The sequence below is a fragment of the Chiloscyllium punctatum genome, chromosome 2 (genome assembly GCF_047496795.1).
Source record: "Chiloscyllium punctatum isolate Juve2018m chromosome 2, sChiPun1.3, whole genome shotgun sequence".
Taxonomy (NCBI): Eukaryota; Metazoa; Chordata; class Chondrichthyes; order Orectolobiformes; family Hemiscylliidae; genus Chiloscyllium; species Chiloscyllium punctatum.
The window spans coordinates 72,002,342-72,023,256 of NC_092740.1; the positions used below are offsets into that span (position 1 = coordinate 72,002,342).

At 42.8% G+C, this 20,915-nt stretch overlaps 1 protein-coding gene across 7 annotated transcripts in view; it reads left to right on the forward strand.

Annotated features, from left to right (window-relative positions):
- Positions 1-20,915, forward strand: part of ythdc2 (YTH domain containing 2) — a 153,289-nt gene that overhangs the window by 6,799 nt on the left and 125,575 nt on the right. For all 7 annotated transcript variants that reach the window (XM_072583916.1, XM_072583964.1, XM_072583906.1 and 4 more), the window contains exons 4-7: positions 1,199-1,395; positions 2,619-2,821; positions 4,146-4,312; positions 4,394-4,496. In XM_072583916.1, the coding sequence (XP_072440017.1) occupies positions 1,199-1,395; positions 2,619-2,821; positions 4,146-4,312; positions 4,394-4,496 (670 nt within the window). The remainder of the gene's footprint in view (positions 1-1,198; positions 1,396-2,618; positions 2,822-4,145; positions 4,313-4,393; positions 4,497-20,915) is intronic.

The window sequence follows — 20,915 nt, forward strand, 5'->3', positions numbered from 1 at the left end:
AGTGAGCATTTTTTTCTTTGCTTTTCCCACCCACATACCTCTCCAATCAATGTACTAAGTTTTAGAGTCACTTGCTATGAAAGTGCTGTTGAATATTGGGGTCCCGTGCAAACTGAATTTTCCTATTACTTTGTAGCAGGAGATTTTATTTAATGCTATTGCAATGATAATTAACTTACCAAATTTCAGCATTTGTAAACAAAGGGAAAAATTACAAAAGACAAGTTACAATGTCTATACAGCTAGCATCAACAATTTATCTGTTGCCAAACACAACCAATTGTCAGTATGTTGTTTTCAAAAATAAGCATTTCTTCTTAGAATGCTAAACTAAGCCTTAGAGTAGGTCTGCAGAGGAACAATGATCATGGAATATTCCGAGGGCCTGTGCCTATTTATCTTTTTCGCCAGAACACTGGTTCCAGATCGGTTCAGGTGGAGACTGTCCCATCAGTACAGATCTCTCCTGTTCCAAAACTGATGCCAATGCCTGATGAAATGGAACCCCTCTTTCCTACACCACTCCCTTAGCCATGTGTTTACTTCTCTAATTTTCTTATCCCTAAGCGAATTTGCACCTGGCTTGGGTAGCAAATCCAGAGATTATAACCCTTGAGGACCTGATCCTTAATTTTGCTCCTAGTGCTTGATAGTCCCCAAACAGGTGCATCTTGCTAGCCTAGGTCAGGTTGCTGCCCCTACCACTTCAATGAAACATTCCACATTGACAGCCCATATCTACTCTAGTATCAGTGAACCATCCACAGTTGTTCTGGCTGTATACCTTCTTTATCTAATTGATTCATGTATCATATCTAAACTACTGTTTCTTAAACTCAATAAACTATCACAATATTACTTGGTTTGGAGGTGCTGGTGTTGGACTGGGGTATGCAAAGTTAAAAATCACACAACACCAGGTTACAGTCCACTGGGTTTATTTGGAAGCACTAGCTTTCGGAGTGCTGCTCCTTCATCAGGTGGTTGTGTATTGTCGCCTACGTCTATTAAATAAGTGATCACGAACCCCTGAAATCAACATACTTATTGGTGTCTTTGTAATGAATATTTTTATCAAATTATCTACTCAAATAGTGGAATAGACACTGCCTGAAATTAAGAAAAAACAAAATAGTGTTTAAGTGATTTGAAGTGCAGGACAATTTGACAATATTACAACACTATCTTTTATTTTCAGAAAAGGAGCACACAGATTTCTTACGGTAAAGAAAAAAGATGGCTCTGAGATGGCTCAGGCTGTCATGACCTGTACTCTAACTCACAGTATGAAGCATGCCATTCGCAATTTAATTCAGAGGTTTCCTGTCACTAATAAAGAGCGCACAGATCTTTTGCCCAAAACTGAACGTGGGAATGCATTAACTGTTGAAGCAGGTATGTGTTATTATTTAAAAAACTGAAAGAACTGTGGATGCAGTAAATCAGAAACAAAAGCAGAAGTTGCTGGAAAGGTTTAGCAGGTCTGGCAGCATCTGTGAAGAGAAATCAGAGTTAACGTTTTGGGTCCAGTGACCCTTTGTCAGTTCTGAGGAAGGGTCACTGGATCCAAAATGTTAACACTGATTTCTCTTCACAGATGCTGTGAGATCTGCTGAGTCTTTCTAGTAACTTCTGTTTTTGTTTCTATATTACTACTTAGTTTGGAGGGAGGCAATATCCCTATTTGACAGGCATTTTAAAAATGCCAGAAAATATTCAAATTAAGTTGGTCAACTCTTCAGAGACCTACACTAGCAGGTGGACATGGGGTTGTCTCAGGGCTGGCATTCTGAAGTTATTGGATTTAAAAATGCATCAATGTTACTTAAATTTCTAATTACCATTATTTAAAATCATGGGTTCTTGCTGTTTAATTTTTTTTCTTGATTGGAAAAGCATGATCTAAAGCTGTAAGTTAAGACATATTTCTGTTTTTAAAAATGTACACTTGATATTTTGTTTGTTTTTAGAAATTTACTGACAATCCACTCAAAGCTGTCCTTAGCTTTTGAAACATTTCACACTACTTAGGCAAAGTATTTTTAAAGTGTTGTATGGGTTTTGGAAGACTGTCAAAATTTATTTTGTCAATTGGAATTAAATTTATGGCATTTATAGATTTGGAAAATTTTTAATATTAACGATAACTTTTCATAATGGCAACAGTTCAACTACTGTTGTATTTGCTTGCCAACGAATACCAGTCATTGGGCATTAGCTCACCAAAGGCTGAGGACAAGCATGCGTAGAAGCCTTGACATTATGTGCAATCAGCATCAGTCTCTGTTAGTGGTCCAGAAATTAAAAATATGAACAACAGCATAATCCCATATATTCTGGAAATTTGAAATAAAATCTGGAAATACCCAGCAGTTCTGGCAGGATGTGTGGAGAGGCAAGCAGGTAGTTAACTCTTGTTTCTGTCTGCACAAATTCTGCCAGACCTGCTGAGTATTTCTAGCATTTGTTTTGACTTAACCTAAACACTAATTTTATTTTGATCAAGTCTGTCACTTTTTGTGAGATACATTGTAATTATCTTGATTGTACTGTTTTTTTAGTTATCGTGTTGATTTTCAAACTGTGCTTCAGTTGGTACCATGTTTTTGCCCTCCTAGAAAACAACAGAGAGATGAATAAGACCAGTGGTAGACTCAATAATGGTATTCCTCAAGTACCACCAAAACGTGGAGATTCTGAATTGGATGCCTTTCGGCAGTCGCTTCCAGTTTTTGAAAAGCGGGATGAAATAGTGAAAATCATAAAAGAGAACAGAGTGATTTTAATAGTTGGAGAAACAGGATCTGGAAAAACCACGCAGGTGTGTTCCTTTAATTTGTAGCTACTTGTCCCAGCATGAAGGTTAAATCTATCCCTTGATCACGGTAAATAAAGAACTTAGGCCAAGGAAGGTTGTGCCATTTTGGGAAGGGGTTTCAAGGGTAGGCTTTGAAATCCATGCTGTGAAAAAGTTAGGTAGGCATCTTCTGAGCTGGTGCAGCTGATGCCCATATGGCACCATCTGAAGAGAGTAGCCCTCACTTTCTTGCACTTTTAAAACTTATATTTTAAAAGAAAAGACTGCCCACTATGCCTGCCTGTTCTCACTAATTATAATACTATTGGGCAGGGTATTATTGGGGTCAGTTGAGCTTTTGATCAGGTCAGTTAACCCTTAATTATTCATTTACATATGGTGTGTTGGCTGCTGCTTTAAGTATCCAGCCAGTCTCTGTTATGGGGTGAGTTTCGTGGTAGATGTGAACAGCATGGGCTGAGGAACCTCCTTATTTTATATATTGTCCTGCTGAAAACATATCCAGCAGGGTAAGTAATAAAACCTGAAAGAACTGTGGATGTTGTAACTCAGAAACAAAAACAGAAATTGCTGGAAAAAGCTCAGCAGATGTGATCGCATCTGTGACGAGAAATCGAAGTTAATGTTTCAGGTCCGGTGTTTTTGTTTCAGGGTGTATAATATCTAGTTCTTGATTTAAGAACAACATTGTAGATTTGACTTTGCTGGTAATGTGTTTACTCCTGTTCATAGCTAGTTCTTATTTCCAATTAGATCAGTATCGGTTGATTTTAATGTTTAAAACAAAAGGTTTAGCAGTTGGTATTTGGGGCGGCACGATGGCACAGTGGTTAGCACTGCAGCCTCACAGTGCCAGGGTCCCAGGTTCAATTCCAGCCTTGGGTGACTGTCTATGTGGAGTTTGCACATTCTCCTCGTGTCTGTGTGGGTTTCCTCCAGGTGCTCCGGTTTCCTCCCACAGTCCAAAGATGTGCAGGTTAGGTGAATTGGCCATGTTAAACTGCCCATAGCGTTAGATACATTAGTCAGAGGGAAATGGGTCTGGGTGGGTTACTCTTCGGAGGGTCGGTGTGGACTGGTTGGGCTGAAGGGCCTGTTTCCACACTGTAGGGAATCTAATCTAATTTTAAAGTGTTTTGTTTTAATGTTAGTTTGAAACTTTTAGCTTCTTGGAAAACATACAACAGTGAAACTCATGATCACAGAATATAAAGTCAAGGACACAATATTTTTAAAATTTCCAACTACTTTACAGTAGTGCCATTACTTTATTGGGTCTTTGCTTAATTATGAGACTGTGTTCACTCTTCATTGCATTATTTTTCAGATTCCCCAGTTCCTTCTTGATGACTGTTACAAGTATGGAATACCTTGTCGTATATTCTGTACCCAACCTAGGCGACTTGCAGCTATTGCTGTAGCAGAAAGGGTTGCTGCAGAGCGGGGTGAGAAGATTGGGCAGACTATTGGTTATCAGATTCGACTGGAGAGCAGGTATAATGAAAGAAGCTGCTAAGCATAACAGTGCTTCTGGCATTTCAGCTTTCTAAATCAAACTTATTTTGTTTGTTTTAGGGTTTCCCCAAAGACACTGTTAACATTTTGTACTAATGGAGTACTACTTCGAACACTAATGGCAGGAGATGGCACCTTAGCAGCTGTTACACATGTGATAGTAGTAAGTTTTTCAGAATGATTACTGTATTTGTTTTAGCAGTTTGGGGAGGAATTTGTGATTGTAATCTGGTTTCAGAAGCTCCAAAACACATTTCAGGCCTGCAAGTGAGGCATTGACAGAGTATTCTGCACTACTGGCAAGGGATGACTTCATAAGTGGCACTTGTAGCAGACTTCCCTTTCCAAAATTTGCTTGTTGAGACATCCAGAAGTAGTGCAGCTGATGGTCTTGCTTAAGTTCAGAAGTTGCATTCTCATCATCTCTTGTAGGTAGAGATGCTAATCCATATATTTTCCTAACTGAACAGAACATAACACAAATGGAAGCAAAAATTTTACACCTCAAAAAAGTGATTTAGTATTAATTTTAGTTGTGGACTCCTCTTCTGAAATAGAGGACATCCTTTTGAAGGACTGATTCTCTTGATGAAGAAAGGGTAAAGCATTTTACTGGTGCAGTGGAGACATGGAAATATGGCAGACCTGTGGTCATCAGCTTTTCTTTCATGCTTAAACAAAAATCTTAGATGAAGGAAAAAAGACTGATTTAGAACTTGCAAGCTGGCCTTTGGGCCATTTGAGCATTTGCCATTTAGGAAGATCATGGCTGATCTGATTGGGATCTCAACTTCCTAATTCTTGACTATCAATCTATCTAACTCAGTCTTAATAAATTCAATAACCTAAATTCCACATTTTAGGTGATGAGAATTCCATAGATTAACGTTCCTCTGAACTAAATCTTCCTCCTTGTCTCAGACTTAAAAACGACACCTTTTATTCTTAAACTGTGCCCCAAGTTCTAGTCTCCCCTACAAGGGGAAACTTCCTCGAATAATCTACATGGTCAAGTCACCCATGGATCTTGTATTATTCAATAAGATCGCCTCTAGTTTGTCTAAATTCCAATTGCTAAAGATTCAACTTGTTCAACTTTTCCTCCGACATTAAGTCCTTCATTCCAGCAATGCATTGATTGAATGGTTTGTCAATTGCTTCTAACAGTTATACTCTTTATCAAATAAGGAGACCAGAATTGTATACAGTACTCCAGAAAAGGTCTCATAAAAATCTTAGGTCGGGTTATACTGCTAAATTCCATTTCCCTTGTAATAAACACTAAAATTAATTTTCCTTCCTAATCACTTGCTGACTTCCAAACTAACTTTTTTTTAACTTGTGTACCAAGTCATCCTGATCCTGCTTTACTTCTGTTCTGCAAAATCTTTCAATTTAAATAATATACTGGTTGTTTGCTTTCTTTTTGCTGAAGCATTTTTCATTTTTGCTGCCACTTCTTTGAATTGAGTGGCTTTGGGCATTTCATAGAGCAGTTAAGGGACAATCTCAATGTTGTGGGTCTAGAATCACATGTAGGTCAGACTGGATGAGGACAAAGTTCACATTTTCTAATGTTATGCTCCCATCTTCCAGGTTTCTGTCCACTCACATAACCCTATCTATGTCCCTTTGCTGACAATACCTTTTCTTGATAACTTAATTTCTTATCTAATTGGGGTTATAGACAAATTTTTGTTACCATGCATTCAGTCCCAGCACACAAATCATTGATTGTAAATAGTTGAGTTGCGGCATTGATTCCTGTGTAAGTTCTCCCAATAGTTCTAGCTTGTCAATCTGAAAAATATTCTTTTATCCCTGATTTATCTCTTTTCGTTAGTACCAAGGGATTGGTTAGTTAGTATGTCATCTCTTAAGCTAAGAACTAATTTTTATGTATTCACGTGTAATGTGGCACTTTATCAGATGTCTTTTAGAAATCCAATTACACTACACCTACAGGTTCCTTTATGGGATGTGGACCAGCATTTATTGCCTGTCCCTAGTTGCTCGTGAGAAGGTGGTGGTGAGCTGCTGCACCTTGATACATAATGCCACTGGGGAGGAAATTCTAAGATTTGACACAGCAACAGTTAAGGAACTGTGGTATATTTCCAAGTCTTGGAGGGGTACTTGAGGCTGATGGTGTTCCCATATATCTGCTGCCCTTGTCCTTCTAGATGGAAATAGTCGTGGGTTTGAAAGGTGCTGTGTAAGGATCTTTGGTGAACTTCTGCAGTGCATTTTGGGATAGTACATACTGCTGCTACTGAGCATCAGTAGTAGGGGGCGTGGTTGCTTGTGGATGTAGTGCCAGTCAAGCAGATTGCTTTATCCTGGATAGCGTCACGCTTCTGGAGTGTTATTAGAGCTGTACACATCCAGGCAAGTCGGGAGTATTCCATTACACTCCCTATTTGTGCCTTGTATATCATGGACAGACTCTGGGGAGTCAGGAGGTGAGTCACTTGCTGCAGTATACCTAGCCTTTTATCTGCTCGTGTGTGACCACTGTGTTTATGCGATGAGTCTAGTTGAGTTTCTGCTCAATGATAACCTCCTGGATGTTGGTAGGGGAGAATTCAGTGATAGTAAAGCCATTGAATGTCAAGGGGCGGTGGTTAGATTGTCTCTTGTTGCTGATGGTCATAACCTGGCATTTGTGTGGCACAAATGTTACTTGCCACTTGTCCAACTCTTGTTGCATTTGAGCAAGGACTGCTTCAGTATCTGAGGAGTCATGAATGCTGCTGAACATTGCGCAATCATTGGTGAACATCCCACCTCTGATCTTATGGTGGGGGAGGGAAGGTCATTGAGCAGCTGAAGATGGTTGGGCATTTGGACACTGCACTGAGGATCCTCTGCAGAGATGTCTTGGAGCTAAGATGACTGATCTCCAACAACCACATCCATCTTCCTATGTGTCAGGTATGACTCCAACTACAGAGTGTTTGCTCCCTGATACCAGTTGTTTCCAGTTTTGCTAGGGCTCTTTGATGCCAGACTTGGTCAAATACAACCTTGATGTCAAGGGCTGTCACTCACTTCACCTCTAGGATTCAACTTTTTTTTCCATGTTTGAACCAAGTCTGTAAGGATGACAGGCTGAAGAGCTGAAAGGCCTTGACGGAACCCAAACTGGACATCATTGAGCAGGTTATTGCTGACATCACTGATGATACCTTCCATCACTTCACTTTACTGATGATTGAGAGTAAACTGATGGGGTGATAATTTGGCTGAATTGGATTTGTTCTGCTTTTTATGTACAGAACATACCTGGGCAATTTTTCACATTATCAAATAGATGCCAGTGTTCTAACTACTGGAAGAACTTGGCTAGGTCTGGAGCACAAGCCTTTAATACTATTGCTGAAATGTTGCTATGGCCCATAGTCTTTGCAATATCCAGCGTCTGCAACCATTTCTTGATCTCGCATGGAGTGAATTGAATTGGCTGAAGACTGTTATCTGTAATGCTGGGGACCATTGCATCATCCACTTGGCATTTCTGGCTGAAGATTGCTGTGAGAGCTTCAGCCTTCTCTTTTGCACTGATATGATCATTGAGGATGGAGATATTTGTGGAGCAGTCTCCCCCAGTGAGTTGTTCAATTGTCTACCACCATTCACAACTGGATGTGACAGGACTGCAGAGCTTGGATCTGATCCAAGGTTGATTGCAGGATCACTTAGCTCTATCACTCTCTGCTTATGCTGTTTGGTATGCAAGTAATCCTGTTTGGTAGCTTCATTGGGTTGGCACCTTATTTTCGGGTATGCCTTGTGCTGCTTCTGGCATGCCCTCCTGCACTCTCCATTGAGCTAGACTTGATCCCCTGGCTTGTTGGTTGTGGTTGAGTGGGGTATATGCTGACCATGAGGGTACACATTGTGCTTGAGTACAATTCTGCTGTTGATGGCCCACAGCGCCTCATAAAGGCAGGACTTTGTCTTCACAAGGACTGTGTGGTGGTCGCTCTTACCGATACGAACATGGACAGATGCATCTACAGCTAGCAGGTTAGTAAGGATGTTGGTTCCCTCACCATCTGCTGAAGATCCAGTTTAGCAGCTATAACCTTTCAGACCCAACCAGCTCTATTGGTAATACTGCTATCGAGTGACTGTTGGTGATTGAAATTCCTAACCCAGAGTACATTTTCTGCCCTTTCAATGTTCAGGGCTGCCTCTAAGTGTTGCTCAACATGGAGGAGTACCGATTCATCAGCTGAGGGAGGATGGTACAGGGTAATGAGCAGAGGTTTTCTTGCAGGGCTGTTTCTGCCATTGTCCTTTTGGTACCTAGGGCATGCCAGGTGATAGATCCAGTTTAATTTCTTTGAGACTTTGCAGCAACTGGTACAATTGAATGACTTGCTAGGCCATTTGAGAGACCGCCTCATTGCTGTAAGTCTAGAGTCCCATGTAGGCTAGGCCAGGCCAAGTGAGGATGGCAGATTTCCTTCCCGAATGATATTTAATGAACCAGAGAGGTTTTTCTTACAGTGGTTTCATGGTCATCAATAGGTTCTTAATTCCAGATTTTGTTTTCTTGAATTCAAATTCTATCTACCATGGCAGGATTTGAACCTGGGACCAAGACATTAGCTGACCTTCTGGATTAATAGTGTAGCAATAATACTGGGTCAATGCCTCTCCATCCTTTATCCACCTTGTCTGTTGCTGTATCAAAGACACTAAATTAGTTCAACACTATTTCCCTTTCTCACACGTCTGCTCTGTTTGATCCTGTTATTATTTTCAAGGTACTGTGCTATAACCTCATTGACAATAGATTCTCATCGTTTCTTTGACAGATGTTAGGCTAACTAGCCTAAAGTTTACCGCTTTTTGAAATGTGTTTATCAGAGTGTAAACCATGGTGAAGTGGTGAAGCTGAGTAAAAGGGTTGGAATCTTTGTAGGGTTTTGCGGGACCATGTTAGTGATTCCACTACCAATGCATATCTCATTCCTATTCTTACTCCATTTCCTTCATTTTTACTGAGTCCTGTGAAGTGGCTTTATTATCTTTTACTTGCTAATTGGAACAAAGGTTTATGACAAAAGTATATAACTGTCATTTTTATTTTCAAATATTGGTAGACTGAATATGCATTTCCATCACTTGTTTGATTTTCTGATTCCTTGTCTTTCTCTGTTTTGAACTAAGTGACAATATAATTTAACACTTTGGTTACAAAAAACAGAAATTGCTAAAGTTACTCTCCAGGTCTGGCAGCATTTATGGAGAGAAAGCAGAGTCAACATTTTGGGTGCAGCTATGTCCTTCAGAAGAAGGGTGACTGGACTTGAACATTAACTCTGCTTTCTGTTCACAGATGCTGCCAGACCTGCTGAGTTTCTCTGCACTTCCTAGTTTTGTTTCTGATTTCTAGCATCTAAAGTTCCTTGCTTTTTTTTTTAAATTTAGCAATGCAGTTAATTTTACTTGAATAAGGAATTTCTTGCAAGAAAATCTGGTGGTGTGCTTCAATGGTTTAAGTTTGCATAGTAGACTTAGAGTCAAACTAATCATGCTAAAAGGGTGCCAAAGAATGATCGTGGAGGGGAAAGTCACAGAAACTATTTTCATATCCCTTTTTTGGGGTAAATTACACATGAGCAGTGTTATGGAAGTGGTTCGCTGAGGAATTATGCTTTTTTGGGGAGGGAAGGGGAAGAAGAGAAGTAATTCTGTGGAGGAGAATGAAATAATTCCACAGAGGCCAGTATCCTGTAACCAAGTCATCCTTTATTTACACATGGAAAGTCCTTGACACTGATCCAACTTGTCTGAGACTCCTGTTGTTTTTTCCTTTTTTTTAAATCTTCTCCCCCACACTACCACCAGACAGCGGTAGTGCTTAATTTTCCCCAGCACCCATGTCGTGTGTGTGCAGATGGAGATTCCTGTAATTTTTAAAAACTTTTTTAAGAGCAGAGCCCTTCACTCACACTGATCCAGCTCTGTGTAAACAGAACCTCAGACACTCCTGTTTTTTTTTTCTTTGTTATGTGTGTACAGCTATGAGATACTGTGAAAGACATCAGGTGTACAAATCTTTATTCAATTTCCACCACCAGGAAGAAAGGAAACACCCAAGTGGCCAGTGACCACCAGTGCCCTTCTCAGAGGACATTGCTGTGTGATCAAAACAGTGAAGGGGAGGGCAGGGATTAAATCAAAATAGAATTGGATGGGGAAATAATACACTTCACTCCCAGCGGCGCCCACCTCTCCCTGAACACCTGAAGGGTGTTGGTGGATACTCTGTGCTCCTTCTCCAGAGACATCTGGGCTCTGACATTAACCACAGAAAAGGGGAAAGAGACTCATGTTTTTATTTTCAATTTTTTTAGTAGCACACTGACTGTGGTCCAGCCAGCACAGAGTCAGTTCCCTGACACAAATTGAGAGGAGACTCATGTTCTTTTTTTTTCTCATTTTATTAAACCGTTACAAAACAGTTTTCAAAAAACAGTTAACATTTACAGCTGTATACAAATAAACAGCAATTTTACAAGAAAAGGAGCAGCAAAGCCAGGCTCCAAAACCTACCGTCCAACCAGTTTACAGGGAAGTGAGGACAAACCTCAAATCCCACTTTCAAACATTACAAGATAACAACAATGACATTTGTACATAAAAAAGGACAATCCAGTTACATAAATAGGTGCATACAATACAGACCCAGCAAGCCCCTGTCCCTCCCACCTTTCGGCCACTCTAAGACAGCCCGCCCCTACACACCCTCCAGCTCTTGGTCCACCCCGTGCCCCTTCCAGCTCTTGGTCCGCCCTGACACACCTTTCGACCACCTCTAGGACAGCCAGCCCCAGTACCCGCCCGGGGTGTCAGTGGTCAGGAAGGCCTACCCACCTTCTGGCTTCACTAACCACCCTCTGCACCTTTCGACCACCTCTAGGACAGCCAGTCCCAGTACCCGCCTGGGGTGAGAGCACTGAGGATGGCCTACCCATCTTCCGGCTCTCTGTCTGCCCCTACATACTGTTAGGCTCTCACCCACCCCGATGTGCCATCTGGCCCGTGGACTGCCCTGACACACCTTCCGGCCACCTCTAGGACAGCCTGTCTCCTTTCCCCCAGGGACGACAGCATGCAGGGCAGCCCACAAGCCTTCCGGATCTCAGCCTGACCCTACGCACCTTGTGGCTCTCAGCTGCTCTGACATACCTTCCAACCACCTCTAGGACTGCCCGTCCCGATCACCCCTTCTCGGGACAACAGCGCTCAGAACGGCCTTACCCACCATCTGGCTCTCGGGGCGACTGGCATCAGGGTGGCCTACCCACCCTCCAGCATTCGGGACAACCTACCATCCTTCAGGTTCACAGGATGGCCTACCCACCCTCCGGCTCTCTGGGTAACAGCTTTCAGGACAACCCATGACCTTCCCAGCTCACAGTAAGGCCTGCCACACCCAGAGGGACACAAGACACAAGAGCCTAGTGATGGGAGATAAGGAAATAGCAGGAGAACTTAACAAGTACTTTGCGTCAGTTTTCACAGTGGAAGACAGGAGTAATATCCCAAAAATTAAAGGGTGTCACGGGGCTGAGTTGAGTATGGTTGCCATTACGAAAGAGAGAGTGCTAGAAAAGTTAAAAAGTCTTAAAATTGATAAATCTCCTGGCCCCGATGGGATACACCCTAGAGTTCTGAGAGAGGTTGCTGAGGAAATAGCAGAGGCATTGGTTGAGATCTTTCAAGAGTCACTGGAGTCAGGAAAGGTCCCGGACGATTGGAAGATGGCTGTAGTAACCCCCTTGTTCAAGAAAGGATCAAGGCAAAAGATGGAAAATTATAGGCCAATCAGCTTAACCTCGGTTGTTGGTAAAATTCTAGAATCCATCATTAAGGATGAGGTTTCTAAATTCTTGGAAGAGCAGAGTCTGATTAGAACAAGTCAACATGGATTTAGTAAAGGGAGGTCATGCCTGACAAACCTGTTGGAATTTTTTGAAGAGGTAACAAGTAGGTTAGACCAGGGGAACCCAGTGGATGTGGTCTATCTGGACTTTCAAAAGGCCTTTGATAAGGTGCCACACGGGAGACTGCTGAGCAAGGTGAGGGCCCATGGTGTTCGAGGTGAGCTGCTGGGATGGATTGAGGATTGGCTATCTAACAGAAGGCAGAGAGTTGGGATAAAAGGTTCTTTTTCAGAATGGCAGCCGGTGACGAGCGGTGTCCCGCAGGGTTCGGTGCTGGGGCCACAGCTGTTCGCATTATATATTAATGATTTGGATGAGGGAACCGGGGGCATTCTAGCGAAGTTTGCCGATGATACAAAGTTAGGTAGACAGGCAGGTAGTACTGAGGAAGTGGGGAGGCTACAGAAGGATCTAGACAGGTTGGGAGAGTGGTCCAGGAAATGGCTGATGGAATTTAACGTGAGCAAGTGCGAGGTCTTGCACTTTGGCAAAAAGAATATAGGAATGGACTACTTTCTAAATGGTGAGAAACTTAATAAAGCCAAAGCACAAAGGGATCTGGGAGTGCTAGTCGAGGATTCTCTAAAGGTAAACATGCAGGTTGAGTCTGTGATTAAGAAAGCGAATGCAATGTTGTCTCTTATCTCAAGAGGGTTGGAATATAAAAGCAGAGATGTACTACTAAGACTTTATAAAGCTCTGGTTAGGCCCCATTTGGAGTACTGTGTCCAGTTTTGGTCCCCACATCTCAGGAAGGACATACTGGCACTGGAACGTGTCCAGCGGAGATTCACACGGATGATCCCTGGAATGACAGGTCTAGCATATGAGGAACGGCTGAGGATACTGGGATTGTATTCGTTGGAGTTTAGAAGATTAAGGGGAGATCTAATAGAGACGTACAAAATAATACATGGCTTTGAAAAGGTGGATGCTAGAAAATTGTTTCTGTTAGGCGAGGAGACTAGGACCCGTGGACACAGCCTTAGAATTAGAGGGGGTCATTTCAGAACGGAAATGCGGAGACATTTCTTCAGCCAGAGAGTGGTGGGCCTGTGGAATTCATTGCCACGGAGTGCAGTGGAAGCCGGGACGCTAAATGTCTTCAAGGCCGAGATTGATAGGTTCTTGTTGTCTAGAGGAATTAAGGGCTACGGGGAGAACGCTGGCAAGTGGAGCTGAAATGCGCATCAGCCATGATTGAATGGCGGAGTGGACTCGATGGGCCGAATGGCCTTACTTCCACTCCTATGTCTTATGGTCTTATAGTCTTAAGACAGTGCAGGTGATAACCCAACAAGAAATATGGTAGAGTTAATTGTGTACAAACTGTCCTTTCTGGCGCACACGCAGTCTAAATAGTCTTTAAAAAATATACAGTCCACTCCAGTTTACGACGTGCATTGTTAGAAGTGGAGTCCACTGCTAAAAGCAGGGTTCATAACCAATGGCAGAGTCTACTCCCAAAGACAGCAAATGCACACCCCACAGCACACAGGTGTTCAGTCTTCATGGAGTCCTGGCACCTCCATTGGAGAGCCAGGGCCATTCACAGGAACATAGTACATTTTAAAGATGCAGTTAACTCACAGGGGTTTTGGTCCTCTCCTGAAGGCAAGGTCTTCTCCAAAACTCCAGGATACAGCAAGTGCTCACCTCTCAGTGCGCACATAGGTGTTCAGTCTTCAGAGGCCCAGTCCCAGGGCTAGGCCTCCCCACTGGAACAGTTCCTCTGGTAAATTGTATGTTTTCCACAATGGCCCAGTCCAAACACCAAAGCAAAAGTGAAGACAAATACAAGAAGTAAAGAAAACTAGAGTCCAAGGGCTAAGCCCTACCAAAGAATTAACATTGTCCTTTTCTCAAAAGTGAGAAAAGAGTAACACAGGCTGTAACCAGCCAGTGAAACAACAATTCCCTAATGAGAACCAAGTCACACCTGAAACACATTATGTGCATCAGGAGTTTAGAAATCAGTCCTCATTAAAGAAATACCAGTTAACAAATTGGCTAAATAATTCAGCCAGTTCAGGAATCCGGTTTCCACCCCAAAAAGAGAAGCAGAAATCAACTGCAACAGTTACACACTGACTGTGGTCCAGCCAGCATAGAGTCAGTTCCCTGACACAAATGGAGAGGAGACTCCTGTTCCTTTTTTGTTATTTTGTTTTATTTTTGTTTCTTTTTCTCCCCTTTTTACCCCCACATTACAGCCTAATTGCGGTAGTGCTTATTTTTCCCCAGCACTCATGTTGTGTGTGAGCAGGTGTGAGACACAGTGAAAGAGACAAAGTGCATGAAACTTTATTCAAATTTCCACCACCAAGAAGAAAGGAAACCCCCGAGAAGCCAGTGACAAGTAGTGCCCTTCACATCAAAGAGCAATGCTATGTGATCAAACAGTGAAGGGGAGGGCAGGGATTAAATCAAAATAGAGTTGGAGGGGGAGAGACTCATGTTCTCTTTTTTTTCTTTTTTTTTCACACACTGATCCAGCTCCCTCAGAGACAGCTCTCAGAATGAACAGAACCCCCAAGATTCCTTTTTTTTTCTCACTTTTAACCCCCATACTACCGCCTAACTCCAATAGTGCTTATTTTTTCCCCCAGCACCCATGTTATGTGTGTGCAGGTTTGAGAGACACAAGGTGTACGAATCATTATTCAATTTCCACCACCAGGAAGAAAGGAAACACCCGAGTGGCCAGTGACAAGCAGTGCCCTTCACATCAAAGAGCAATGCTGTGTGATCAAACAGTGAAGGGGAGGGTAGGGATTAACTCAAAATCGAGTTGGAGGGGGAAATAATGCACTCCACTCCCTATGGCGCCCACCTCTCCCTGAACAACTCCAGGGTGTTGAGACTCCTATTCTTTTTTTTCCTTTTTCTTTTTTTTTCTTAAACCCCCACACTACCACCTGACTGCGGTAGTGCTTATTTTTTTCCCCAGCACACGTGTGTGTGTGTGCAGGTGTGAGACGCAGTGAGAGACACAAAGTGCACGAGTCTTTATTCAATTTCCACCACCAGGAAGATAGGAAAACACCCGAGTGGCCAGTGACAAGCACTGCCCTTCAAACCACAGGGCAATGCTGTGTGATCAAAACAGTGAAGGGGAGGGTAGGGACTAAATCCAAATAGAATTGGAGGGGGAAATAATGCACTCCACTCCCTATGGCGCCCACCTCTCCCTGAACAACTCCAGGGTGTTGAGACTCCTATTCTTTTTTTTCCTTTTTCTTTTCTTTTTTTTTCTTAAACCCCCACACTACCACCTGACTGCGGTAGTGCTTATTTTTTCCCCAGCACACGTGTGTGTGTGCAGGTGTGAGACGCAGTGAGAGACACAAAGTGCACAAATCTTTCTTCAATTTCCACCACCAGGAAAATAGGAAAACACCCGGGTGGCCAGTGACGAGCAGTGCCCTTCACATCAAAGGGCAATGCTGAGACACATGTTCTTTTTCTTTTCTTTCGATCACCTCTAGGACAGCCCACCCTGGTAAATCTCCTGTTTTCTTTTCAGAGCCAGCTCTGAGTGGCCCGAACCTCTGACACTACTGTTTATATTTTTTTCAAATCTTTTCTCCTTAAACCCCACACTACGCCTAACTGCGGTAGTGCTTATTTTTTTTTTCCCTCAGCACCCATGGTGTGTGTGTGTGCAGGTGTGAGACACAGTGAGAGACACAAAGTGCACAAATCTTTCTTCAATTTCCACCACCAGGAAAATAGGAAAACACCCGGGTGGCCAGTGACGAGCAGTGCCCTTCACATCAAAGGGCAATGCTGAGACACATGTTCTTTTTCTTTTCTTTCGATCACCTCTAGGACAGCCCACCCTGGTAAATCTCCTGTTTTCTTTTCAGAGCCAGCTCTGAGTGGCCCGAACCTCTGACACTACTGTTTATATTTTTTTCAAATCTTTTCTTCTTAAACCCCACACTACGCCTAACTGCGGTAGTGCTTATTTTTTTTCCCTCAGCACCCATGGTGTGTGTGTGTGCAGGTGTGAGACACAGTGAAAGACACAAAGTGCATGAGTCTTTATTCAATTTCCACCACCAGGAAGATAGGAAAACACCCGAGTGGCCAGTGACAAGCACTGCCCTTCAAACCACAGGGCAATGCTGTGTGATCAAAACAGTGAAGGGGAGGGTAGGGACTAAATCCAAATAGAGTTGGAGGGGGAAATAATGCACATGTTCTTTTTTTTTTCTTTTCTGGAACAATATTTTTCTTTTTTTTTCTTTATTTTTTTTCCACCACCCATGGAGTGTGTGTGTGTAGATGTGAGACACAGTGAAAGACACAAAGTGCTTGAATCTTTATTCAATTTCCACCACCAGGAATATATGAAAAAACACCCAAGTGGCCAGTGACACGCACTGCCCTTCACATCAAAGGGTAATGCTGTGTGATCAAAACAGTGAAGGGGAGGGTAGGGACTAAATCCAAATAGAGTTGGAGGGGGAAATAATGCACATGTTCTTTTTTTTTTGTCTTTTTTTTCTTTGCTTATTTTTCCCCAGCACCCATGGTGTGTGTGTGCAGGTGTGAGACACAGTGAAAGACACAAAGTATGCATATGTTCTTCTTTTTCTTTTTTTTTCTTGCAGTGCCCTTCACATCAAAGGGCAATGCTGTGTGAATCACCTATTTTTTTTCAATTTCCACCACCAGGAAGATATGAAAACACCCAAGTAACCAGTGACAAGCAGTGTCTTTTTGAGAGAGCAATACTCCTCTCCTGCTTATATTTTTTTCTTTTCTTTTTTTTACTTTGTGTGCAGGTGTGAGACACAGTGAAAGACACAAAGTATGCACATGTTCTTTATTTTTTTTATTTTGTGCTCCTTCTCCAAGGACACCCAGGCTCTAACGTAACCCATTCCTCCTTTTTTTTTTCTCTCTCTTTTTCTTTTTTCTTTCTTTTTTTTAAATTTTAACCCCCACACTACCGCCTAAGTGCGGTAGTGCTTATTTTTCCCCCAGCACCCATGGTGTGTGTGTGTAGGTGCGAGACACAGTGAAAGACACAAAGTGCACGAGTCTTTATTCAATTTCCACCACCAGGAAGATATGAAAACACCCAAGTAACCAGTGACAAGCAGTGTCCTTTTGAGAGAGCAATACTCCTCTCCTGCTTATATATTTTTTCTTTTCTTTTTTTTTCTTTGTGTGCAGGTGTGAGACACAGTGAAAGACACAAAGTATGCACATGTTCTTGGCTGTCAACCAGTGCTCCTTGATTGGACCAGGTTAACAGCTCCAACAGGGAATGTATACTCTATGAAGTCCACCTGGCTGACCTTGTTACAATCACTGCATCCTTGTTCTAAGTCCGAGGACATGGGCGAGTTCTTTATCTTATAACTCATCCTGGGGCATTATAGCATCTGGTTCAATTCCTCCAACTCTGCCTTGAATACATGCAGCGTGTAATGTGCAGTAGTTTCACCTCTCGTGCCTGGACAATCTTGGAAGAAATTTATTCTGTTCATCAGGTGGTCAGGCAGCAACATCTCCGTGTCCATATGATTCTACTGTCTCTTCAGCGCTTGACAGAGGGAGAACCCACATGTTCCATCAGCCTTTCCAACTGTTCTGAGGAGTGGGGCTCATTTTGATCCTGCCCTGTTTGTATCTTTGTAGTCCATGTGCTCGTTCAGGACTGTTGCACTTACCCCAACTTGATACGTCATTGGACCTAACCTCATGTAGACCATGCCTCTTACCATGCAGGCCATTCCTGTGGTTCTTACACTAAAATTCACCCCCTGTAGTGAACTGTCATTTTCGCTTAGCAGAGTCTTATGTCTTGCTTTGGAATTCCTGATGCCGTCCTCCATCCACAAAGGTCCATGAGGATCTGATTTAACCTGGTGGGAGGGTCTTCTCCCCAACTCTGCAGGTGCTATCCCTATAGTTGCATGAGTGGTGGTCCTAAAATGAAATAGGAACCAGAGCAGTTTGGTATCTAATGAAGTTGTAGGCTGTTTCTTTAAGCCTACCTTCAAAGTTTAGACTGCTCCTTCCGCCAGACCATTATATGATGGACGGAGTGGAGCTGTGTTCATATGTCAAATGCCATTTCACTTTTGGAAATACTCCACGTCCCGGTTGGCACACCTTGGCCAACACACTCTGGTATCTGTGTATTTCAGAAGATATCTCAATAATTGCCCCTGTGTTTAATGAATGAATTCTCTGTCCAGCCACTTTGAATGGGCATCCACAATGACTAAGAACATTGACCCCATGAAAAGACTTGTTTGGTCGATGTGTAACTGAGTCCAGGGCTTACCCATCTGTTTTAACAAATGTGGGGAAGTGCTGGCAGTAATCTTTGTCATTGTTAGTAGTCTGGGCACTGTCCACTGACATTGTTATTTCTGCATCCAATCCTGGCCACCAGACATAACTTCTTGTCCCTATCTTCATTTTGGAATCCCAGGTGGAGTTCGACCAGTAGCTGGTGGTGGACCTTTAATCAGGAAAATCACTCTTGTTCCCCATAATAATATGCTATGATCTAGTTCTCTGGGTCTTTAGTTTCCCATACCACCATCTGCCAAGACCAAATCTTTGTGTCCACAGTCTGATATTATCAGCTGTGACCGGAAGTGTATCCAGAAAATTTAAAACCATTATAGATTTTTCCAGTCATGATACCACCAGCAGTGTATCTGTCAGCGGGAGGTGGCTCAACGCATCTGCATTCGCTACTTGGCCTCCCAGTGTAATTGTGTACACTGAATTCAGCGTGAAGCTGTGAATGGCACTGCCTTGTCCTCCTCGAAGTGGATCTCGTAGGGGTTTGTTTGCAAAATTATGTCTGTAAAGGTTTGGTGGAATGTCCTGACTCCAAAATATGCCAAACCTTCTTTCTGTATCTGGGTGTATTTATGCTCTGCATTAGCCAAAGTCCTCGATGCATACGCTTCTGGGCATTGCTCTCCTTTGGCCACCTGTGAGCCAATGCTACCCTGATGTTATACTGGAAAGCATTGCATTTCAGTACCAGATCCCACTTGGGATCATGGTGTGCCAATACCTTAGAGGATGATAGCTATTTCTTCACTTCCCTGAAAGCTGTGGCTTGGCTACATTACCACTTCCAAGACCGATCCTTTTTTTTTTTTGAGGGATTGATACAAGGATGTCAGGGTGGAAGCCACGTTATGTTTGAACTTTCCATAATAATTCACTAGCCCAAGGAAAGACATCTAGTATAAACATGAGAGCCGAGTGACCTTTGATTGCCCTCACTTTATCTTCCAACAGTATAACTCAACAAGACTGAGTTTGTAGGCCAAGATCCCTTGGGCTGTCTGGAACATCTTTTTCCCTTCTAAGGCATACGATCGCCTGGGGAAAAGATCTAAGGATTATGACCAAGTTCTCTAAATGCTCCTTTATTGGTCTTTCCTATTAGCACATCATCTAGAGAAATGGTGACCTGGGGTAGACTTTGTAAAATGTTCCTCATTGTCTGCTGAAAAATTGCACAGGTTGATGATACTCTAAGTGGCAGTATATTGAGACAAACCCTCTGGGTATTAATTGTAGTATATATTCTAACCACAGTTGCAAATACAATTGGCTCATGTCCAGCTTCATGAACAGCAGTATCCCCCGCGACCACCACCATCCTGCCAGCTTTGAGTATAAATCCTCTGAGAGCGGGATTTTGTATTTATCCAGCTATGTAAAGTGGGGTTACCGTTTAAAATCCTCAAAAAAAGCCAAGTGACTGTCATCACAATCTAATATGACCGGTGCTGCCCATTCCACATTTGATGATCCGTTCACTTCCAGCCTTCTGATTTCTGCATGTCCTTTGTCCGTACAGCAAATGGCACTGGTCAAGCCTTGCATGGAATTGCTCCTGGTCAATATGCAAGGTGGCCTTGGCTCCTTTGATAGCCACCTGACACCTGGAGGAAGAATGCCTCACTTCCGCCTTGAGACCCTCCAATCACATGGCATCACTGCATTAGTGTCGATTTCACCATTTTCCTCATCACTCCTCCTCCCACCTCATCCTAGATCTAATTCTACACTGCCCTCTTGAACTGTCCTACTTGTACATCTTAGAGTAATCATAGAGATGTGCAGCATGGAAACAGACCCTTTGGTCCAACCCATCCATGCTGACCAGATATCCCAATCCAATCTAGTCTCACCTGCCAGCACCTGGCTCATTTCCCACCAAACCCTTCCTATTCATATAAGTATCCAAATGCCTTTTAACTGTTATAATTGTACCAGCCTCCACCACTTCCTCTGGCAGGTCATTCCATACACGTACCACCCTCTGTCTGAAAAAGTTGCCCCTTAAGTCTCTTTTATATCTTTGCCCTCTCACCCTAAACCTATGCCCTCTAGTTCTGGACTCCCCGGCCCCAGGGAAAAGACTTTGTCTATTTATCCTATCCATGCCCCTCATAACTTTGTAAACCTTTATAAGGTAACCTATTAGCCTCTGACGCTCCAGGGAAAACACGCCCAGCATGTTCAGCCTCTCCCTATAGCTCAAATCCTCCAATCCTGGCATCATCCTTGTAAATCTTTTCTGAACCCTTTCAAGATTCACAACTACTTCCTGATAGGAA